Consider the following 25656-nt stretch of genomic DNA (forward strand, 5'->3'; position numbering starts at 1 on the left):
AAACCGAATGACATGCTCTCAGAAATGATAAACTGTCACAGGTATAAAGTCTATACCCCTTGGTGGAGTATAGCATTTCAACCATATATACTCGCCACCGTTTGCGGTTACCTGAAATACGCTTCAGTTCCCTCCACGATTTCCTGTGATGCTCGCACTTCTTCTCTAATCTTCTGCGCGAAGTACCTTACACATAAGGTATCATAAAACAATTCCACAGAAAAAACAACTAAGATGGTGAAGTTGATCACAGCTTTCGTCTAACTCAGTAATGCAAGAGAAAGTGGTGGACGCGTGTTAGTCGCAATATCACTTGAGATGATTTTAGTAAGTAAATACCCACACAATTTCAGGGTCCATTAATCCTAAGGCTTGTTTTTGAATATTTCACCCCTTTACCACCTCTTCACCTCTTATTCCATAAATTTAATTATCAAAATCATTTCTCATATTTTTCAATATTTGCTTTATTTTCTATTTAGTTTAAAAGTTTTCTAATCATATTACATTGGCCTAGAGCAATAAGTATAAATATATTTACCGCACAATAGAAAATTCATCACAAATTTTTTTAAGGAATATAATTATCCTAAAAATAGCAAATGGCAATAAGGACTAATAAAAGTTTCAGATGATTTTCATATTGTACAACTTCGAAACCGCTTCAAAGACTGAATTTCAATATAATACATATTGCAGAATTAACCGTTTGTCTAAAAGTACTCCGTCTTAGACCGTGAATAATACATATCATGGAACTTTGTTCCTGAACCCCACCTGAGAGATATTTTTTATATCTAGGCAAATTCACCGATTTATTTGCAATCAGATCGTTTGTTTGTGCATCACAAATTCATTCTACGAAAATAAAACATTAGATAAATCTGCGTTAAAGACCTGAAAAAAGTACGAAAAATATAACAAATATAATAGAAGATAACATATAAATTAGGTAGCATATACAACGAAAAATACTGAATGCTTTACTTCTATTTAAAACGTTTTTAATTAAAAAGAAATTCGTTGGGTCAGACTCACAGTGCCAGGAAAATAATAATTATTCAAATTTTGGTGGACTTTGATGTTACTTTGAATTCAATCGTTTTGCACTGTTCACTTTGTCTTGAAAGACTTAGAAAGATTTTGAAATTTCAACTTAAAAAAAGACCTGCTTTCTTATTTGTTGTGTGAAGAAATTCTTCCTCTAATATACGTTCATACATAACTAATTTTTGGAATTCTAATATATAAAGCGTCTAAGTAACATCGGTTAAAATACTCAAACCAATCACATAAATAATCAAAGCAAGATTCAGGGAAAGAATGAACTCAAACCGCTGCTTTGAATGTAAGTTTTTTTCTTCTTGGTCTGAACTGTCCCCTCCACAATTTTACGTTCAGCTTAAAAAAATAATATAAATAATTAAAATAAATATTTAAATTTTTTCTTAGGTGACCCTTGCCGAATGGAGATTAATTCGACTTGAAGTACTGGGTGCTTCCTCGTCTCCATCACTTTCTTCGCCCTCAGAAATTTGGGGTGAGACTCGTATGGCTTGATACCATTTGTTTGTCAAATCAGCCATTTGGCTCTTACAATCGTGCAGCTCCTCGCTAGTGAATCTTCGAGTAAAGAATGGTGTAAAATATTTCCTATCTAATACTCCAAATCCACCGACCCTTGATTTAGCGAATCCGACTTCCTCCTCTTCAGTGAGTTCTGAGAGGTGTTCGGAGTCAATTGCTTGGCCCCATTCACGTGTTTTGCTCAAAGATATTTGTTTTGCTCGGCGCCGTGATCCTCTTGACCTAGATGACTTTTTTAATTTCTTTCCAGGTTGTAAATATTTCAGAAGTGGCATAGTTGAACCACCGAAAACGAGCGTTGTGAACAATACGATAATAAGAGTAGTTGTGATGATAACCCTCCTTGTTTCATCGCTTGACAGTTTCAAGTGCAGCGACAGAGCGTAAGAAATAGCCCCACGTAGTCCTGAGAACCACATGATAAATTGCATTTTATTTGTGATTTTATGTTCTCGAAACTTATTCACCAAAAACGCTAACGGGAATATATTGAAAGCTCGACCAATGAGGCAAAGTACTATGGACCATATTATAAAGGATATTTCTATTTGATGCTTGAAAGAGAAAATAGCTAACCCAAGATATGCAAATACACAAGTCTCAGCGATGAAAGCCAAAGTTCTCATCGTTTGCTGCATGGTGATTTGTGTCACTGTGGATAAATTAAAATGTGTATAATGAGACATTACAATTCCACAGAATAGAATAGCCATTATTCCTGACAGATGAATTCCTTCGGCAAGAACATACGGGGCATAAGTGAAAATCAACATCATTGCAAATTCTAATGACGGATGTTTTCTTAAATCTACAAATTTCAGTAAAAGTGCGCTTATTAATGCGAAAACTACACCAATTCCAGCCGAAGCAAAAAACATTGCGCAAAATGTTTTTAGGGCAGACGCAATAGCCTGAGCTCCTGATAAATGAGAGTTGGCTTCCGTTGTGATTGTTGTTGTTAATACGATTGAAATAGCATCATTTAGTATGCTTTCGCCAAACACCAACATATTCAATACAGGATCGACATCTAGCGCATGGAAAATGGCGACTGTTGCAACTGGATCAACTGCAGATATTAGCGATCCAAAGGCGAAAGATTCTGAAAAGTCCAACCTGTAGGCCACAGCCGCTAGTCCCAGGACGTAAACTCCAGCCCCAATAACCTGCAAGTATTTTTAAAATGTTTGTTTTTGTGAATAATATTTCGTAGTGGACATAACATTTTTATATATTACTTACTAATGCTGAAATGGTTGTGCCGAAAATTGCGAAAACCAAAATTGATCCAATATTTTGGAAAAAGTTTCCTTTATGCAAATTATAACCTGATTCGAATATAATGGGTGGAAGCAGAACTAAGAAGAATCCTGTAGGAGTGAAAACTTCTTCACGCTTCCATATGACCGTTGTATTATCACTTCCAAGTATTTTCGTGAGAGCTCCAATAAGTGTACCGAGGAAAACTACTACAATACTTTCTGGTAAATACTGGAATCCAGTCTGCAGCATCATATGAATAAGAAGAACTCCTAGTCCAATAATGCATAGTACAAAAAATATTGATAACGAGCTGTTATGCTCCTGTTCAACTAATTTGCTATCGGGAAGCGGTGGTTCGGGTGAAGGAGTAGAATTTGTTGTGATCTACATAAAATAAGAAAACGACATTAGTATATAGAAAAAACCCTGAGTGTTCAAAGTAAGTTAAAAAGTTTAAGATTAGTCAGACAAGTGTTGACGAAGAGTTTGAGGTTTTGTATAAGCGACGGTCAGTTTGCGTGTGCTACTCCCATACAGCAACGCAGAAAGGCTATTAATGCAAAATAGTTTCAACTTGACCTTGGTGTTAAGATAACTCTTGTTAGATATACAAATTGATCAACACCTATGATCCATTAGATTGAGAATCTTGATTTTGTTGGTATTTATCTTTAATCCGAGTTTACTTGACTTTCTTCCGAAGTCCAGAGCCAAGGTTCATGACTTGGTCAGAGTAAAGAGATGTCACCAGCGTGGTCGAGGTGTTTGAAGAAAGATGTTATGGTCCAATGAAGCTTTCCACGTCTTCCGGAGAAGGCAGTATAAAGAACGTAACCGATAACAAAAAGAAATAATATTGGTGACAAGATGCAACCTTAGAAAACTTCACTTTGGATCTCAAATTCGTCTGAGATTTTAGCTTAGTACAGAACCTGACATTTTGACATTTCGCTCTGATAATAACTATTAGTTTCTCCGCTTTCGAAAGCCACCTCCAAATCGATAAAGAGAGGGTGAAGTAAAGATTTGAACTCGGTGTAATGTTCCCCAATAATCCGCAGGATGTCGATGTTCAGTGCAAGGTGACCCAAGCGCCATCATATGTCGTGCTGATAATAGCTATTAGTTTCTCCGGAATGTCCCTCCTACATAGACCACTCCAGATACACTCCCTGTTCATACTATCAAATGCTTTCTCCAAATCGATGAAGAGCAGGTGTAGCAAAGATCTAAATTCCGTGCACTGTTCCAAAATGATCCGTAGAGTGTTGATGTGGTTAATGCAGGAGGATCCGGATACATGACATGCTCTTTCTGACTTGTTCTAGCCCAATGTTTTTCGATCTGGACGTTGCCATCCCTCCAATTTGTGTCCTTACTAATGTAATAAATGTTTCCGTAGGATCTATTTTGTGTTTCACTTTTGTGATCATCATTACAAAAAAATTAATAAAGTTATTATAAGAACATTTTTTGGACTGATAGAATGGAGATGATCCATCATTTTTACACTGTTAGAAAGTATATTGAAAAAGATTTTGTGAAATTTTACCATTTGAATGATTATTTCTAAGGAGCCGCCGAAGCTGGTCCCAAGTCCGATTGCGAAAGGAGGAGGGATGGAAAGCTTCAGTCTGAATGGCTGTACGCCACCGCAGCGTCTCAGGGAGTAGGTGAGGAAAGTGTAGGAACTTTGCAGTCTTGCAGATTACTCACTGACGAAACTATCCCCACACCTGGCAGCTAGGAATAAAATGCACCACAAAAAATGAGAAGAAGAAATTTGGGGTCCGGTACGGATAACCGGCGGGAGTCGTCTGACTTGGCGACTGGATTGGGCTCCCGTAATGGACAGCACGGCGTCGAAACCGCTACCCGCGGGGCGATTTGCGTTTGCGTAGGCAGCGGATGAAATGGACTGAAGAAATAAATCTCTTCATCATCCACTCCTACTACGAAATAACGGCGGGGGTGTGTACAACATCTTACCGCTCTTTGTTGTACCAGAGATTCGTCGAGCGTTTCCCGCAATTCGCGCACGTGACTGTGCAGCGAGTCGCAGATCAGTACCGCTTTATTACTCGCAGCGAAACAATCCCGGCCACCATCAGGGAGCGTGTTCGACTTGAAATCATCGGGGAAACTGGTGACCGAGAGTCGATGGGGGTAGAGGCGGCGGCATCAACAGCACCACGCCGCACTGACAGCAACAGTTTCAGTACTCGCCGAAGCACTCTTCTCCACCGTCCAGCTGAGATTTTCGCTGAGGTTCGGGACGAATTCCAAAGAGCGTATATAGAATTCTCGGATATGAATCCTTTGCATAGACCATGTATTCCCAGGCTCTATGCATCTCCAACAACTCTGGAAATTCTATCTCAAATCAATGATGAGATTTTATCTCTCGGCTGTGTGCTGATATGTCGCTGCTGCAACTACAATCACTTGTGTGTTGTGATGCAGTTACGGCTATCAGATTGCACGGTCAGAAGATACGCTTTCGTGTTATTGGTTTGAGTGACCAAAGAGATCTACCATGGAAAATTTGTCTGGAACGTCGGCGGGACTCACTAAGGGAGGACATTGCTAGACTGATTCAAATCAGCACTGGCAATGTTAGCAGACCGGTGAAAAAGTGCAGAGGGTTTACAGAAACTATGCCATCCCCAGTGAGACACCCGTAGTTGAAATTCTGGACACACTAAAGCAGAAACTCTCTATCATATGCAGTCGGTTACGACGGTATGGCGAAGGTCATTCCAGACGTGTTCAGAATGCAACATACGCGAGGAACCAGCGGAGCTTTTTCAGATCTCTCAACGAATCCCAACAGAGGGTCCAGACAGAACAGTTTTCGATGACGGAAGCGAAAGAGTATTGGGGTGGACTTTGGGGGTTACCGGCCCAGCATGCTGAGTGGATCACCACCGAAGACACCCGTCATACCATTACGCCTGGCATGAATTTTGTGACTGTTACCGAAGAGGAAGTGCGACGAGCCATAAACAGTTCAAAGAACTGGAGGGGCCCAGGTCTGGATCGGGTGCAGAATTTCTGGTATAAGAAATTTACGAGCGTACGCAGTCGACTACAGCATAAATGTGGTCATGAGCGGGCCAGAGGAATTTCCACCCTTCTACACTGCGGAGATTACCTACCTTACCCCTAAGAAGTACACGGTGCAGGACCCCGCTGACATAAGACCGATTACTTGCTTACAAACCCTCTACAAATTCATAACGTCCATTATTAGTGAAAGGGTTAATGCGCACTTCGAGTCCAACAACAACAGCAGAAGGGCTGCCGAGTTAGATCAAGGGGTTGAAAAGAGCAACTTATTATCGATTCGGTAGTTGTAGGACAAGTAACTAGAGGCCAGAGAAACCGCTTTAGTTGCTATATCGATTAATCGATATAGATGTAGGATCTGTATCGCATTGATCCGAAACTAACAAAGTTTTTGCTGAAGTCATGGAAGGGTGGCATACCACCTTATCAGTGCGTACATCTGAGGGTGGTAATACCTCAGAGCCCATTCGTATACGGAGGAGCATCTTCCAAGGGGATTCGTTGAGTCCCCTCTGATTTTGTATGGCACTGAACCCCCTTTCATGGCTGCTAAGTGCGAACTGACACACTTGATGTACTTAGATGATATCAAGCTGTATGCTGGGACTGACGATCATCTTAGAAGTCTATTGCTGAAGCTATGACCGAGACAGACTTCTACAAGTACCTAGGAATTCTGCAAGGAACCCATGGTCGAGTTGGTGATCTGAAGGATGCTCGGCTGTCCGAATTCCTGCGACGTGTAAAGCTGGTGCTGAAATCGCATCTCTCGGGGAAGAATAAAATAAGCGCATTGAATGTATTCGCTATCCATTCACTGGCTGATGCATTCGGAATATTGCCGCGGACTTTCGCACAGTCTGGTTCAAACCATGCAGAAGTACACCATTCTGCATACGTGCTCGATGTTGCGAGGAGTTCTCGACGGATTGTCCTATTGACCTGCCACCGGCTACTACCACCAGCGCCCGTTAGTTTTTAAGTAGGTAGGATCGTCCGAGCCTAAATGCTTGGCACTTAGTGCTAGTATTAGGTAAAAAAAATTAGGCAAGAAAATACGTTAGTAATTTTTAAAATGATCTTCCAGTTAGTATTACTGTATGGAGCGCCAATTCTTTCATCTTTCGCAAAGTAGCACATTTGTGAACTACAAATTCCTCAAAATAAAGCACTGTTTCCGAGTATAGCTGTCAAACAGGCCCTACACAACTTCGAAACGTGGCTCAACAAACACCGCACCTCAACCAAGGCAAAGAGGGAGAATCGCCAATATACAAAGCTAGCGTCTATATGTATGAATGAACACTATTTCACCTTCCGGAATGAATACTATAAAATCACCGCAGGTACGGCAATGGGTAACCCATTTTCCCCTCTACTAAGCGAAATGTTTATTGCGGATCTAGAATTATTAATGGAACAGCGTGGGATAATGCCCACTTTTTGGGTTACATATGTTGATGATGTACTAGCCATCGTGGATAAATCACTGTTGAATGGATTGCTAAACAAATCAAGCAGCTCCATAAAAATATTACATTCACTATGGAGACTGAACAAATGGGGGAAATAGCATTCCTGGACATCAAAATCATTAGAAACGGGGAAGACCTCGAGTTCGATATATTCAGGAAGCCCACCACTACCCAATCAGTCATTCCTAGCAGCTCTTTCTATTCATACCAGCACAAATTTGCGATCTTCCACAGCATGGTACATAGAATGCTAAACATCCCCGTATCCAGGTCGAGATATATTAAAGAACTGGTTTATATAAAAGATACCGCGTGAAAGAACGGTTATAGCACCGACATTATAGACCCTAAAATAAGGAAGAAACAGGCTATCAATAACAGGAAACAATTGACGTCGTTGCCTAGCAAAGATAAGACAACAGTGAGATCGAGCATTACATACACCTCGTTGCGGCCTAAGATTAATAACGCGCTTAAAGGATTTAAAATAGAGGCTGTCCCAACAAGTAGACATGCACAACTCAAAACGCGACTTAGGAGTGGAAAAGGACCCAAAATCCAAGGAGGAAGAGAGCGAGATCTATAAAATCACTTGTCCGGAATGCACCAGTATATATATAGGGCAGACTAAGCGATTGGTAAAAATAAGATTCGAGGAACATACTAAAGAAGCAGAACTAGCGACTAAAACCCACTACGGCACGTTAAGTCTGCAGTCGCAAAACATATAGTAGACAGCGGCCATAACATTTCATTGGACAACGTGGACATCATACAAAAAATACATAAAGTCCACAAACTAGACGCCGCAGTCAATAATATTTAAGCAAAGTAATGCCAGGTTGATGAACACGGATATGGGGAATTGTTCATCTAGTTTATTCCATGTAATTAGGGTAAGTAATTAAGGGGGTATTACAATTTCAGACAAATTAGTTAATTAAATATTAGTTATCATGTTGATTGGCGGGAGGGGGGCGAGAGGATATATAAGGCAAAACAAATCATTACAAAATAAGCACTGAAGAAGGACATATGCTTTGTCCGAAACACATGTTTGCTACCTCACCATAAATAAAATTCTATAGATTAATCGGAAATGTTTCCTTTTGACATTGAATTGGTCCAAACTTTGTAGTATGAAACCACTGCACTCCATAGCGAAGGTTGACTTGTTAAATGTACCATAAAATTAGATAAATTAACGAAAAAAGTTTATATAAAGAACCCTCTAATAACATCTTTGAATTCATCATCAAATGTTTGCTGTCTTTTTGGAAAGGATCATAAACTTGTTTGGCAATAAAAAGTAAAATATGGGTAACAATATTGTGGGAATTCTACGACTATTAATAGAGTTACAATTGTATTTCATATGTGACTACGCACTCTGAAACATAACGGAAAGGCAGAAACACGTTAAAGTCAGTAACCCACACGTACAAAGAAGTACGCAATTGGACTGCGAGCTTCGTGCGTATCGAAAAGCGGATACCCCACATTTTTTGCAATTGATCACTTTTTACTTGAAGCGTCCAATTTTGTTATTCAAAAAATGCAAACTTTAATGAAATGATATAATCTTGTGACGTAGAGGCTTCTCTACAAAATGAGGACAAACTCATTCTGCACGTCAATATTTGAGTTATCTAGTGGAGTTCGATATCATCGTTTTTTGAATGTAGAGCGCGTATCACCTCTTTCAATGCAGGCAATTAATTTGCTTACGAAGTTTTGCGTAAACGAAAACAATAAAAACGATTCCACCTCGTTAGCCTGGAACGCATTATTTGGAATTGTGTCTGGAAAATTCCCTTATCTACCCCATTCAACCGAGTCAATTAACTACTTTTAGACGGCGAACGACCAGATCTTGCGGCCTGAATCTCGATAGTTCCACTGGAATTAGTGCATTTCGCCACAATCGCATTCTTCAGTGGAATTTGTGAATGATATTGTTGTAAATACTTTGGCGAATATCAACGGCATTGAATATAAAATGTACTTGCATACCTCGCTTTCATGACCGCCCGTCGACACCTGGGCAGGGGGTGACTCAGACGAAGACTTGGTGGTCTTAACCGTGGTTGTGTTGCTGTTATTTGTAATCGTGATGGTACTGGTCACATTTGGAGCATTGGATGAAGCTGGCACAGGACTCGAACTGGATAGAGCTGTCTCTGAACTCGGAAGGACCTCGGTACACGTAGGCTGCCCTAGAAGGGCTGTGATGGCCACTAATGCCACCACAATGACCTTGGGCTTAAACATTTCGTATTTGTTGATAGTAGACCTTCAGATGTTGCAATTTCTTGTTGTTATATGTCGTGCGTACACGCTAGTCATTTTCTAGAACAATCACAGTTCAAAACCACAGATTTAGCCTCCTAAGTAACCAGAGTTTGCAAACGCCGCGCAACTGAATGGGTGACAGCGCCACTATGACAGCTTGAACAGCTGATGTATATACGTTACTCGCTTTGTATTTTTTTGCTGTGGATGGTGAGGAAATTGTACGCTGGGAGGAACTTCACGTTGGCTTGGCAATGGCCTGGAAATTGAGTTCTGAGTCGATCATCGTCTCACACGATCATCCTCCATAGGAAAATAATCCACTGACCTAGATTTTGAAGAAAAACGGCAAAGATGTGACGAATTTTCAGGGAATGTCCGCATTTCATATTTTTCTGTTGACACTCTGCACAGATTTGAAAATCTACTTCTTTAGTCACCTGTACAGTGCCCTCTAATGGCTGGTATTGGACCTAATTTGTTATCACTTATTTGCAATGTCGCTATTGGTCCACGAAACGAGAGAGATTCAATGCGAATTTTGACATTTGATTGCGGCCGCCCTGTATACGGAACAGCTGGAATCCATCGTGCAGTGACGGTGATTTGTTATTCTCGAGATTTATGAGAATCTATGAGTGAAGTACATCGGGTATTGCCATCTTCGCTAGTCACTGGCAGATTTGCTTTCGTCTCGGATCGTTTGTAAATATCCCTAAGCTTACAAGTATTCATAAAACTCAGCGGAAGAGCTACGCCGGTGTCATCTCCATCATCTAAACTGTGTTCAACATGCTGCTTCCTACGGCGAGTTTAATAGCGATTTTCCTCAGTGTTTGCACTGCAGATGTTCCAAATGCACTTCCAAATGATCCCCTGCTAAAGGCCCGCGATGCTCAGAAAATCCCGCCATGTAAAGCATGCACAGTTCTGGTGGAGTCTTTTAAGAAGGTAGGCATGCGAAAGCCGCCTGAACACGTAGCAAATGTGCTAATCCCAGGGATTAATTGTTTTTTAGGGATTAGAGAAGACTGCGAGAAATAAGCATGACGGCGGTGATGCCGATTGGGAAGAAAAGAAGCTGGGAAGCTATAAAACGAGCGAAGTGAGGTTGGTGGAAATTCAGGAGTCTCTTTGCCAGGACTTGACTAGGGGAAGCGACCAGTGCCATTCATTGGCTTCGGATAATGAACACTTGTTTGAAGAGTGGTGGTTCAAGCATCAGGCAGAATATCCAGGTATGTTTCTTCATATGCAGATTTTCTCGAATATTTATTTAGATTATTTTCCGAGTTATCACAATCTCGGCAGATGCCGGATTTTACCTAATACTAGCACTAAGTGCCAAGAATTTAGGCTCGGACGATCCTACCTACTTAAAAACTAAAGGGGCACTGGTGGTGGTGACCGGTAGTAGGTCAGTGGGAGAATCCGTCGAGTACTCCCCGCAACATCGAGCACGTATGCAGAAAGATTATTTTATTGTTATTTTGGGGCACCGGTTCGGGACTCTTATGTTTTACAATATCAGGCTCAACCCAGGGGAATCATTCATCATTCAGGAAGCTTTCATACCCGGTGGGAAAAATGCGCAAAGTGTTTGCCTGGGCTGAATGGGCTAAATATGCGCTGTGAGGAGTTGTAAACTACCTACTTGGTGGTTAACTACAGTCTGCATTTGTTTTCGATGTGATATGACCGGTACATTTTCAATAATTATTACGTCTCTTATCTCTGTAAGTGTGCCGGCGTCTCCGCACATATCGGAATACAGAGTTTAAAGAAATCTCGGATTGTGTATCGGCTTAGCGATATTAGGCAACATTCTTTTGGATTCTCTTTCAATCTTGGCTATATTGGTTCTTGTGGACGAAGAAACAGCAAACCTTTTGCTTGAAGTGCAATTCTCAGGCAGCATCCATATCAGGGCCGCCAACTGCGTACAGCATTTAACTGAGAGACTGGGCATTAGTAAGTAAAACAGCAGTACCACTTCAACTAGTTTTTCAGACCTGTGAGTTGAGGCTTAATAATACCACGGAAAATCTTCCCTGTTTATTGTAAAAGGCGACTAAACGGGATAGAAATGTGTAACCTAGCAACTTATAAATGTTGAAACTTGCTACGTAACGTCAACAACGGCTTCGGATAGGGACTTATACTCACAGCTACGACCTTCTGGAATATGCGCACGCTTCTCGACAACGGTAACGACAAGCAGTAATGCTCGCTTCCTCCAACTCGAGCGAGAATTTCAACAATATAAGCTGGACTTGATAGACAAGTAGTTTCCTCTAAAATACAAATTTTAGTTTTCAATCTATATATATTTCGGGAGTAACTTACCTCCTTTATCAGTACAAAGCTACTAAAATAATATACGGTTCTTTTATACTTAATCGTTAATTACTTAAATTACTTTAAAAAAAAAAATTAAACCATTAACCTAATTACCTGTTAATTAGCGCGGCGCGTCTTATTCATTTTGAAGTGCAGTTAACTGAATCTGTGTTTAATAACCGCGTCGCGTCTTCTTTCAAAATTTCTATACTCTTCCAAGGGTCCAACGTTGTCGTTGGTTTGTATGACGCCGCCTAAGCGTAGAGTAGAGTAGAGTACTCCAGTCCCTTTTGTGGTAATGTTCTTCTGCTCTTTGGAAAGCCGAGTAGTAGCAGGCGCGAATCGGACGTCGGATTGTCTTTGACAGCTACTGCAAGGCGGGTTCTCTTGACCTGGGAACCGGTTTCTGACAGACTTCTGACTGCAAGCTTCCTGCCCAAGTTAAGGAACATCTCAATTGCGTTTTTAACGAGCATATACACGCAGTTCAGGAGAGACTTTTTAAAGGTGTCATTGTAATTGTGATGAATGATCTGAATTCCAAGGTGGGCTCTGACAACACCTTGCTCGGACATGTGATGGGGAAACATGGTCTTGGCGACCGTAATTTTAATGGTAGATAGTTTGTAGATTTCTGTGGCTTCCACCGCCTCATCACTGATGGCACATAATTTGAGCCAGAGTCGGACGAGCAATAAATTTGCGATCAACAGCAGATTTGATTGGACGACAGACATTGTGTAATGCTCCTGAGAGTATTGATCAGCATTGAGCCGTCATCAAAAATGCTCTTTTCCCGGGAGCTACTTGGGTCGTAGGCCTCATCCCGAAGGGCGTCATAAGATCTGCTCGAACTCCGATATCGCACAAAATCCTGGGAAGTTCTGCGTATTGTGTGAATTGGTAACAGAGAATTTGCTACTGCGCTGGTCAGGGAAGCGGAAGATGCCACAGAACCCAATGATTTCAGAAGTATATATCGTATCACATCGCAAATCTTTCGATGCTCCTGTGAAAGACGTTAATGGTATACTTCACATCCACGACGACGAGCAGAGAGTCGAAAAGAACACTTCACTACGGTTCTTAACCGTATACCATCCAGTGACGTTCCTCCTCATGTGGATGAAATGGTTAGTCGCCGTAACATGCGGGTGCGGACTTTTCCTCGAAGCAGAAGATAAATCGTTTCTGTATTAATGGGCGGAGCATCGAAGCCGTCAATCAATTTGCATATTTAGGAAGCCTGGTTTATGGTGATTGTGCCACCGCTGCCTTGTTTGAAATCTGGAAATGTAGTTATTCTCAACACCAAGATCCAATTAAGAGTGTTCCGTCCTAATATTCTTTCTCCCTTTTTCGCCCGAAGGTTCGTCAACACCTGCTTGCGTGGCATCATCGAGGTACGCTGGTCTGATACTATACAAACGAAGAACTTAGTGGTGTGTCGCCTCAAGAGTACTTGGTGCAAAACAGTAGATGAGTAGTTCGGGCATTTCGGGAAGTGTTGGGGGGAGCTCAAGCATATTTCAGGTAACCGCGAGAGATGTGCGTAGAAGTGGTTAACGCGCTATACCCCAGCAAGCTGTATATCGCAACCATTAATATAATATTAGGACTGAATGTATGCATTGTCAGGGATTGCACAATTTCGTACTTGCTGTTCGACTACATACTGCATTCGATTTCGATGTGATAGGACAGGTGCGTCTCTAATAATTATTACGTATCTTCCTATCTCTGTGAATTCGTCGCGTTTCCGCCGATATCACCATACTGAACTGTGGATTTTATCACCTTAGTCGAAAAAATCTCCGACTATGTAAATCCGCTTTGAATTTCACCATCATTCTCAGATTCCTCGTGAAATTGGCACCTTCCATTCAGGATTTCCGCGTTCTTATTTCAAATTTTCGTATTCCACGACTGGCCTCTTTAGGGATAGCAAATCAGAGAACCCTATTACATAAGAAGCTAGTCAGCAGCTGGGTAATTTACGTTTCAGGGCGGGAGGTACACAAAAAGCAATGAAGAAATAGCAAAGCATTTGCTCGCTTTTTTGACTTTTTTCAACTGATAGCTGAGGGAGATTACAACGCGAAACAGACTCACTAGGGCTCCCAACTAGTCAATCCAAAAGGTGAGGAGCTTTGAAAAGTTCTGAACGGTACTAAGGATTACGATTACATTTCATCTGGCCATTCAACTTACTGGCGGACCGATTGCCGCGAAATCGCTGACCTTATTGAATTACGAAAATATTCGTCGAGACATGATTTCAACTGAACCATGACAGCTCTTATCAGATCACCCTCCTTTCACAGCGATATTCTAGAGAGGGTGGGTTTAAATCTCTAACGAAAAAATCTTCAAACTGGTTGAAATATCGGAAATATATAGATTCAATGGAATACCTCTGTTTGGCAAAAAACAACCTGAAAGGTTTAACTGCGACAGCGGGCACCGACTATTTTCTTTGGAAACCTTTCTTGTAGAAATCTGAAAAGTCTGAAACAGCACTTGTTGCCCTTGTGCCTAGAAAATAATGACTGGGCTGGTAGTGATGATAAATATAGTGCTGCTTTCGAAAAAATCGGGTCACAACAGAACAGGCAATAAGGCAAGCTTTGAACGAAGAGAAATGTTGCTCCGCCTTCTTTCTTGACATTGCCCCAACATTCGATAGAGGGTGGCACAAAGGACTTTTGTACAGAAATTTTCTAGCAGGAAACATACGACATTTTGAGATCCTGCATAAAAGGTCAACCCTTCCGATTGAAAGCAGAAGCTCAACATCTAAAGACCATTATATCAAAGCATGTGTCCCCCAACGAAGCGTATTTGGACTATTACTGTATCTGGTATATGTTTCCGACCTAGCAGCTGGCGATGACCTGCTTATATAAAGGACGACATGGCGATGCTTAGCTTTCACAAAAACCCCAGAGGATGCCTCCAGGTCGTAGGAACAAAAACTTGTACCAAAAACAAGATTACATCGAGATCTAAATATTTCTTCTTTAATAATAATAATCGTTGGCGCAACCATCCATATTGGATTAGGGCCTTGAAGTGTGTTAGAGCACTTCATTCAAGACCGTAACGGTACACTAGGAGGCAATGTGGTCAGCATTGCGCTCGCCCGAGATTATTACCCTGATTTGATTCAGGTACTCATTCACAGCTGAGTCGACTGGTATCCGACGTCAAATCACGATGCAAATTCCACTGCCACCAGTGAGATTTGAACCGCGACCTTCCGTATGACAGCCTAGTGCTCTAACCACTGAGCTATCCTTCTTTAGATGATGAAATACTTTGTCAGATTAAAACTGTGAAAAACTGAAAGATCATTCAATTACACGTCATAATTATCGGCAAGTTTATGGACCTAGCATGTGACCGGTTGAATGCAACTCTGTAGGTAGTCTATAGTTGACTCACGGACTCACGGTGAACAATTAAAACTATTACAACCACGGTCCTCATTTGAAAGTGAAACGGAAAGTGGGTAAAGATGGATATAAGTTTGATACCATTGCACGTGGAACGGCGGCTAATCATGCCGTCATACGTCTATTTGGAAATCCCTTCGCAAATATCAGGTGGCTCTGACTCTTGCTTATTTTATGGTTTCCAGATGTCTTTGAGAAGACATACACACTTTGTTCTAATCAGGAAAATAGAAGAATGGTCAACAAATGGCCAGTAAGCTATTGAAGACCGATCGGGCTCAGGGATGTTTCCGGAGAACTCGATTATAGAACTGGCCCGACAAACAAGAACTAATAAGAATTCAATCAAATTGTGACATATTATTCATATTTCGAACAACTTTTGAAAATTTTTCTGAATTGTTCAAGCCAAAGACAGCAACGTTACATGCTAATGTTCGCTGAATGTCGTAACTAGTGTGTTTCAACTACAAGACGCGCAGCGTCTGGAATTTTTATTTGAACCCAAAAAGTTTTAATTTTACATTACTTACTGTACACAGATCGATAGTTGCCTGCTGGAATGGCTTCCTCCCGGTTTTGCACACCAGGGGACTGCCGTCCCTACGGATGTGTTCTCGACCCAGTTATTTGCGGTTTGACCCCTTGTGGGAGCTTTATAGTGCTTGTTTCCGTATCGCGGGCAGAGCTTGTTATGGGCTAGAGCGTGGAGTTGCACTATACAACTTGGGCTTCATGTACCTCAGTTTTTTTCATGTTGGAATGATTCTGCTTTCTTGCCAATCGAACGGTGTTCTACTCTCTTCGATAACACGATTGAGGAGCTCACTGAGCCAGAGTGTTGAGTCCCAGCCTTCGCCTTCCAGGTCTCAGTTGCGATGTCGTAAGGTCCTGCCCTGACGTGTCTCGTAGCTCTGTACCACGGAAATTCATTCGGACATCATTTCAACGCCAAATATCTGGATCTGATCGCTTGTGAATTATATTTTTAGCTTAATTTCACGGTTCTTCGTATTGGTCGGCAGTGGCGTAAGAGAGATAATTCCTCCTCTTTTCCCGCAAAATCGCCGCTAGTTTATTCGATACATCTTCGCGCTTCTCACGAGCAGTAAACTTACGAATTTTTATTAATTCTGGACTTTTCCAATTATACAAACTCTGAATAAAAAGCGGCAAACTATGATGCAAGCAAATGACAGATTCCGATCAAAAATTTTCCGAATTATTTGACCTATTGTTTGGACTGCCCATTTTTGTGGATGAAATATGAAGAAATTCGATGTATGGAAATTCGACTTACGGAAAACTAATTTTATACAACTTGCTCTCTAAAGACTATGGGCGCTTGCTTTAGTTCAAGTTATATGCTTTAAAATTACGGAATTCGGATTACGGATTCTAATTTCATTTTATTTTTGAGATTGTATTATATTTAATAGACAATGAGAAATGTGAACGAATATTTCAATATTTAATTCAAGGCATTCATTGGTGCTTTATTGGCTTTAGGTTTCCTACACACTTATTTTTTTAAGGTATTCAAGCTTCATGATTCTTCTCTGTATTTTCAACGGGCGTGGGGTCAATTTTACCGAAATTAAGCGCTTTGTTCCGTGTCCGTGTCGAGAAAATTATGCAGGCCTCCTATAATCGCTTTTTATCATTAACATTTCTACTCTGGGACCCATGAAAACCCTCGGCCCGGGGAATTCCCCCCTTTCCGCCCCCCTCTCGTCAGGCATGGCTATGACTGTTGGTTATAGAAAGCGGCTGATTCGTATACGTGTTGATTAGGAAGCGGACGTGGCAGTGGGTAGGTTGCACATTAACGAGGGGCGACAGTTCTATCTTGGATTATGTCATGGAATGGAACCTACAATTCTACGAGTAGGAGTACGATTGCAAGCTTCTCGGAAAATTTTGAAGGCCATTGAAGCACATTACCATACCTCACATAGGGGTTTATGCCAATCATATATTTTATTTTTAATGAAAAAGACACTAAACTATTAAAAATATTTACCTTGTTAAAGGCGTAGTTTAGGAACGACACCTACGTGCTAATTGGTAGTCGAGAAAGCGTCGAAAATTCAGGGTGGAGTGCCACATACAGATGGATTTGAGAGTAGGGCATTCCTTTTGCAGCAGATGTGGGTGGTGGGGAGTGGTGGTGGTAAACAGAGGAGTATTAGAGGTTTGTTGCAATCCACTCAGTTGCTAACCTGGAGTGGTCTCTACAATAGCCCGCGTTTTGTATGAAAGTGTATATTAAAAACCTGCATTCAATCATTCGCGTAAAACGTGCTTTTCCCTTGAGGTTCAATATTGTCCCCCGCGGTCGTGTTCCCGATCGAAATCGAATTGTTTCTTGGGTGAATGCATTCGAGATTACTGGAAATGTGTCGTCAACCAGAAGGGTGTATTAGAACACACCTGACTATACCAAAAAACATTAAGATGGTTCGGGTCGACATTGAACAGTCTTCTCGGCCTTCAATACGGAAACATTCTAACATTCTTGGCATTTCGAGGCATTCCATTCATGAAAAAGTTAAAGAACATCTTCATATGCATCCTAACTGCCACGTGATTAGGAAACCAGAGAGTCTGCTTGTAAAAACATGCTTGAAGTGCTTCCGCGAGACATCGTCATTCCCTTTTCGGCTCCTCTTACAGTATAGTGTGCCCTTTCCAAAAATGGCATCATAGGCTCGTGTTTTTTGAAGAAAATAACAGGGCTGTTCCGGCAATTCAAATCGTTACATGACCATGATTTGTTCTTTAAATTGAATGACTTCGAACTGGAAGACGTCTGGCTTCAGCAGGATGGGACCATAACCCACAAAAGGGATTGTCATCGACTTTTTGAGAGCAAGGTTCCCAGGACGACTTATCTGTTAAGAGGAGATTTTAACTGGCCAGCGTGTTTTCCTGATTCGGCCCTTCGCAATTTTTTTTTCTGTGGGAATAGCTCAAATCCAAAGGTTATAATGAATGCTATAGTGCGCTGGAAGCGCTCTAGAACAATATCCGGGCCAATATCGCAGAAATTCCTGCAAGAATGCTTCAAAGATTGCACGCAAACTTCAGAAAAAGACTGCTATAGTGTATACGAGGGACGGAACACATTTGAGTGATACACTATTTAAAACTTTGTAAATTTGAATTTACTATAAAATGGGGAAAAAAATGGAAAATCTAAAAAATGTTCAGTAGTTTGTGATTTATCCAATTTCGTAACCTATCTGTCTTTGGCGCTCAATTCTGTACAGGGGACATAAATTAAGACGACGTAAAAAAATTATATATGCCGCTTTTATACCATATTGCGCTGTCCATAATGTACCATAGAACCTTGCAAGAATCATCCTTCTATACTAAGTTACGATATGCACCCAGGCCACGTGACTTGGGCAACTAATCACGGCAAAGTAGCAAAATATGCCTGTGAAAGTGTCAAAATTGATCTCTTTTCTCCATTCCATCTTTTATTATGACGATTGTAAATGGCAAAGTAAATCGTTATGCCCATTTATTTTACTTTTTTTTACTATGCTATCTTAAATACGTCCTTGCCCATGAAAACGTCTACCTTTATAAGCCATAATGGGTTCCGCTCGTTTCGATCGACTTTTCTTTGTCAAAAACAGTTCGGGTGGAGTAAGTTCAGACTAAGCTAGCGAGTTATCATTGGCCTGGATTACGTGACGCTTCCGTTTAAGATGCTTTTTTTTCAAAACTGCTCCACGATGGATGCGACACCATATTGATTGCGAATGTCCTCATTTCGAATCTAATTATAGCTACTTATGCTATAGACCAATATCTCCATCTATATAACCGTGAAGTATCGTTCATTGACTTTGTGACTGCTCAGCACTCGGATCAATACAGAGCGAGTAACACTGACTTGGATGCGTCGATTCACCTAGATTGCGTTGCTATATGAAGGAATATCATGGGGCAACACACGTTCAATTCTGGGGAGGTCGCTGCCACCCAGTTAGAGTTGTTGTAACGGGTCGATAGGCAGGAATTCTGTTTTCTTCAAATTTAGTCTTAGACTGTACTGCATGTCACGATTGTTCGTTTGTTTGAATTGCTTCAGATTGGCCTTATTGTTAGACGCTAGGAAAACATTTGCATTGAGTATCGTGTATGGGGAAGACTGAGGAAAATGAAAGAACAATAAATCATCGAAATAAATTCGACAAATTCGAAGAACACAAAGAAGTCTTTAACCAAATTGACTGCCGTATTCAATAAAACTTCGCATACTAAATCCTAATCGTTTATTTCAGATATTTTCCCTTGGTTGTGTATTGAGCAGTTAAAAGTGTGTTGTCCTCCAAATACGTATGGTCCCAACTGTGATCCTTGCCCCGATTGTAATGGAAATGGTAAGTTCGATTTGATAGTTCATAGTTGGTATAAAAAATGTGTATTATTTATCAACGAATTCCAATTATTTTTTACCTTAACCGCAGGAAAATGCAAAGGAAACGGCACCCGAAAGGGGAACGGCAAATGTACTTGCGACACAGGTTATTCCGGAGAATTCTGCAGTGAGTGTGCAGTACAATACTATGAATCGTTCCGGGATGAAAAAAATCTTCTGTGTTCACCTTGTCATAATGCTTGTAGTATTGATGGTTGCACGGGTGGTGGAGCGAAAAGTATAGATATTTAATGAGTCACATTTGTTAGCGCTACTAACATTTATTTATATTCACAATATTATGTACAATAGAATGTTTATCTTGCAAATCTGGCTGGATAAAAGATGAGCAAGGCGGCTGCAATGATGTTAACGAGTGTATCACTATGAAAAATGCTTGCAAGGCAAATCAATTTTGTGTGAATAATGAGGGATCATTCACTTGCTTGGAATGCGATCGGGCCTGTTCAGGATGTACTGGCGATGGGCCTGACTTATGTGAGAAATGCGCTCAAGGTTATGAGTTACGAGATGGACAGTGTAAAGGTACATAGAATTGTGATTTGAACTCGCCATACATAATCTTATTGCTTGTATGTAATTGCTTTTCGAAAGTATTTTCATTTACACTTATATGTACGTCACGACGTTAGCTTCTCTATGAATGTATCTATAAACTTTTTCAATATTCTTATTTTGGGATAAAACATCACTAATGCTCACATTGACAATTGCATCTGCAAATAATATCTTTGATAATGAACTTTTCAAAATATCACAAGTGACCATGCTAATTTTTTTCTTTCAGGGTGATTCCTATAATTTTTCTTATTGCTCATTTCACTCATGCTTATTGTAACCTTTCTTTACAGATATATCACATGAGAAACGTGATCAATATGTTACCTTAACTCGATACTTAGTATACCTAGGACTTTGCATTGCAATCGCAGTAATCTTCCAGAGTTCTACGTGGATAGGAGCGATAGTAGGAGTTGCAGTTGCACTCTACATTTCCGCCTCTGAATATTGGCTGCATTCTTCACCGTCGAGTGTAACACCAACTGTCGATACCAAACAATTAGAAGACATGATAAGGGATTCTCTTTAAATTAAAGAAAATGATTTAGGAAATCATTAGGAGAAAATATTGTATTATTTAGAATTTTTTTCTTCTTTCTGTTCTTTGCCCAACAGAATTTATATTAATTGCGTACGTTTTGATTATGGTGTCAATGGTGAAGATTAAAACAAGTAAGCGTACGTATAGTCTTTTGTATTTGAACTTTTAAGCAGTTACCACGACTGTTCTTGAAGAGTAAATATATTAGTTCATACATTGAGTGATAATGGAGTTTCTGTGGGTGTTTAGTATGCCAAGTAGTGGTCATTGAGGCTTAGTTCAGGGATTAATTTTACAGGAATAATAACACTGCTCACAAGGGGCAATTTATTATACGCAATATATATTTGCGTTTTCTAAAATTAATAATAAGAGTCATTAATTATATCAAAACTGTTTTATTTATTTGTCCTGGTAGCCCCGGGGTTTGAAGGAAATATGTATTTTATGATATCAAGAAAAGTAGGAAAGAATGACAGGATAAATTATATATTAGAATTTAACTTCGGAGGCTTCCGAACAGCAAGGCAGTTGTCTCTCGATTATTTAATCAATTTCTGCTGAATATTTTCACAGTTTGAACACAATTTTCAGTTTGAATTGGGCTTATATTATTTTCTGTGCTTGTTTTTGTTATTCGATAGGTAGTTCGTACATTGTTTTGACTTGTTTGATACAATCTTTAAATTTACTTACAGGTCTATACTTTCGACAAATACTTTGCTCTATAACTATTTATTATATTGAAATTGAATATTCACTTTTAATTTTGCATTGCACCTACCGTGCCATCCGAAAATATAATTGTTGTGGTCATAATTTTGAGTACAATGGCAAACGCTTTGCCTTGCCAATTCATTCGTTGTGCACGTAATCATTATCATGTTCAAGTTCTTTGAATTCAACCTAATGAATTCGTAACGGCAAAACTTATTTAAACATCTATGTGGTGAAAGATACATAATAGCGCTCCAATCAAAAATATATTTGTTGCAAAAATGTAGTCATTACGAAATAGCAAGCATTATGTGAGGGAAAGTTGCAAATATAGAATTGCGGAATTGATATCAATGCAATTATGTTTCATAGGTTCCTCTTACGTTTGCATGTGGAATAGGTTTTGAACATTATGTGCAAACGAAGCATAAGTCACGTCATGAAGTAACCATGAATAGATGTGTATACTTAAGCTTCATTGGTTTCTGATATGACGAATCGATGTCTTCATTTATTTGAAAAAGGGTTACCATGTAGCTATGTATCTTGTGAGCGATTGCATCTACGGAAATATTTTCTGTTATTTCAGAATGATTTGATAATTTCAGAAAGAAAAGCCATTGAGGCACAGAGTGAAATGATACTAAAGACCCTTTCTATGAAAAACTAATAAGAAGAACAATTTTATATACAGAGGCCGATCGATAATTAGAGAAAAAGGTTAGGTTGATTCTAATTGTTAATTTCCAAGCGTTTTTAATGTCGTAAAAAATAAAGGTCCGTGACTACATTTCAAGAGAATTTCATACGAAATTAATTATGAGTGAAGAGATTGTTTATTTTTGATTGCTTTTTGCCAGCTTTTGCAGACAAGGTAAGAGGTTTGTGTCTTTGTATGGCTACAATTCTGGCTGCTGATAAATAGTTCTGCTTAGTCCAACTAAGCAAACCATTTGGAAAACTGCATAGATGACCCGTATGTTCAATTCCTCGTCCTTGAATCGCAGCTAGTCGATGAATTTCATTTTTGGTTAATAATGTCATCAGTTAGAACAGTTCTGCACTTCTTGTCTAAGCATTAGAATAGCTAGTCAAATATTGTCTTCCCTTTAAAAGTCACTTTCCTCGGTCATATTCATGTCAATGCTATTGACATAGTGATCCGAAGTTTCTTCCAACGCGATTGCTGTATAGCCCGAAAAACTGAATTCCAAGCAGATTTTGAAAACAGGAAAGCTCTGCGGATTGAAACTTTCTTCAATGCACTGGCCTACTATATTTTTATACATAGCATTTTTAATGGTGAACAGTAGGGAATTTGTGGAAACTTTTGGAACAGACAGAGTCGCGCTGGAGGACACTGCGGCACGTGGTTGCGCTATAGCTGACATAATCGTCAATTCAGTTATGAACTTGGTAACAATAGTCTACGAGGCTTCTATCCCCTGGGGATACCTTCTATTGCTCACTTATAGTAGATGTCATTAGTTTCGCTGGCTGACACAAAGTTTAAATACTGCGGGATAGAACGCACCACAATGACAGGGTACGGATCAGCTAAAAGGGGCTTCACAGTGTGATAAACAAAAGCAAAGTCGCTGCTGGGGACGAGCTATTCTACGGGGTGGATGGGGAAACAGCGAGGCTTCGCTAAAAACCCTGTTCACTTAATGCCGAACAGATGGACCCATTCCGGTTGATGACAATAACGTGGAAGGTGGCGAAGATTGCGAACTTCTCACAATTAAAGACCTGGAAAGGCTAATGCAAAAAAAGAAAGCATCAGCACCGCAAAGGTACACGAGCTCATCCGCCACACCTACTCCTCGCCGTATTCTGGAGGCCTAGAGAAGGATGAAGATCGCGTTGGAGGTAGCACAGGGAGTAATCATCGGGCTGGACCGCTTGAAAACTTCTTACGATAGTTTCCTAAGACACGGCTTGACAGAAAATCGAACATACTGTTGACTATTACACAAAGCGGACTTGGCATATTGATGTGATGGGTAAGCAGATCGAGGAGCTTTGAGGATGGCGTTTGCCTACCGCGCCATCTGAGAATCGCGGAAGGGACTCCCGTTGCCTTCTTTGTTAAGGAACGTAATACTATTAACAAGTGCGAGGGAAGAAACTTAAGTGAGGTGGTTGTTCGTCAAGTACGACAACATACACATAGGAGCTAGATAACCGAACCGGAAGCATAGTGAGATTGATTTCTACTTTACCTAGTGTTACTTGCACAAGATTGGAAAGGTGGACGACGTTGTTCATATTTTTTTCTACTGAATGTTGGAATGGAGCAACAGTTGTGAGACTGCTGACAGCTGGATTTGTTTTGCCTATTATATTCAGGTTCTTGTTGCGAAGAAGATAGAGCTTCTTTGAACTAACAATTCCCTTTCTTTTCTGCTCTCTCTTTGGTGAATTTAATTCCCTGACTTGCAGGCTCCCTAAAGTGAGGTGGAATTCAATTATGTTACGAGAATGCAACACTTAATGTGTAAACACATTCACCTAAAAAGCGAGAATATTTGAAATATTAGATAAATATCAGAAGTAAATACGCGTCCAAATTAATTGTTTACTCTAATTTCCAAGATTTTTGATTTATGCGAGTTCTAATTTTCGAGCGCTTAGTGTTTATTAATATCACTTTTTATAGGCAATTCGAAAGTGTACTGATTAAACAAAGGCGTTATCAAAACCCATCATTGTTAATAGTTAAGAGGTGCCAGCCCATAACACGTCGAAAGTAAGCGATGGCGTACAGTTGTGAGATAGATTAAATTTCGAGCGAAATTACTCTAAAATGAAATTCTATTCACATAAAAACTCGATTTATTTACAACGCCTTTATTTAGGACTAATAGAGTTCCTTTGATAAAAAATACTTTTTAGAAAGGAACAGCTTGAGAATTAAGAGTATTTAAAAGTCGTAAATGAATATGGTAATTAAGTAAAAATGAAATATTTGCTTTTTAGAAATTTAAAAACTTTTCAGATCCGTGGGATGTTTGACGATTTTTTGCTTCAATTGAAATTCGTGTGGTAGTACGAGTAGGCCATCTTCTTGTGGAATTCAATATCTGTCGAGATCATGCTCGAAAGATACTAAAGTAGAAATTATTATTTAATAAAAATTATGCGTCTGATAAAGTATGCTTTATTAAATACGGTGAAACAAAGTTATCCAAACTCTAAGGACTGTTCTTGTCACACAAATATGTACAAAAATGCATGGCGAAAGTGAAATTTATGGCATACGCTGCCAAAATACATATATAAGTGTAGGATAATTTAATTTGGCAAGCGGGGGCACGTGGAAAATTCGTTCTTTTTACTGTAGATATCGTGTAAACATCCGGGATGCAAACATAGAATGTCTCCTCCACTGGAACATCACCATCTTCTGCCGTCTACGGTGCCATTCAGAATTCATACGCTAGTGCAGCAATGGAAACACAATCCGAACTTATTCTCATAACATATTTACCATATAAAAACTTGTATTAGTCGTAGTTTCGATTTTCCTAAATCCAAGTAAATACCGCTAAATATTTCTATTAAACATTATTAAATGAATTTATAAATTATTGGCATTCTATTACTTAATGGACATCATGCTACTTGGACATTTTGCCGTCCTTCATTTACTTTAAAAAGAACGATTGGTTTCTTAAAAATCATAGGTGCAACTCTTGCAAACCAATCTGCAGTATTTATATAGCATAGATCTAAAATGATGTACATTCCAAATTGCTAGCATTGTATGTTTACATTATTACATTATTTGGTGGGGCACCTGTTATACAATATCCCGAGCCTGCCTGCACGTGCATCGTGGATCTCTGCAGAAGCGGGGTCGGCTTGTTTTGATCAATTTCGCACACAAACTGC

General features: G+C 39.9%; 2 protein-coding genes across 3 annotated transcripts; one reads left to right on the top strand and one right to left on the bottom strand.

The window, feature by feature from the left end:
* Window positions 1-446: 446 nt before the first annotated feature.
* Window positions 447-9851, bottom strand: LOC119651277 (sodium/hydrogen exchanger 8). The gene is made up of 3 exons (XM_038054781.1): window positions 9408-9851; window positions 2830-3234; window positions 447-2753 (listed from the first exon to the last, which is right to left on the bottom strand). The coding sequence occupies exons 1-3, from the start codon at window positions 9663-9665 to the stop codon at window positions 1449-1451; spliced, it is 1968 nt and encodes a 655-aa protein (XP_037910709.1). The 5' UTR covers window positions 9666-9851; the 3' UTR covers window positions 447-1448.
* Window positions 9852-10220: 369 nt separating this feature from the next.
* LOC119652719 (cysteine-rich with EGF-like domain protein 2) lies at window positions 10221-21429 on the top strand. 2 transcript variants are annotated; one of them, XM_038057010.1, is made up of 6 exons: window positions 10221-10637; window positions 10705-10924; window positions 19783-19881; window positions 19969-20157; window positions 20232-20465; window positions 20792-21429. In XM_038057010.1, the coding sequence occupies exons 1-6, from the start codon at window positions 10479-10481 to the stop codon at window positions 21028-21030; spliced, it is 1140 nt and encodes a 379-aa protein (XP_037912938.1). In that variant the 5' UTR covers window positions 10221-10478; the 3' UTR covers window positions 21031-21429. The 2 variants fall into 2 exon arrangements, with proteins under 2 accessions (XP_037912938.1, XP_037912939.1); XM_038057011.1 differs by lacking the exon at window positions 20232-20465 and having other exon boundaries at window positions 19969-20046.
* Window positions 21430-25656: the final 4227 nt, after the last annotated feature.

This window comes from Hermetia illucens, chromosome 3 (genome assembly GCF_905115235.1).
Source record: "Hermetia illucens chromosome 3, iHerIll2.2.curated.20191125, whole genome shotgun sequence".
Lineage (NCBI taxonomy): Eukaryota > Metazoa > Arthropoda > Insecta > Diptera > Stratiomyidae > Hermetia > Hermetia illucens.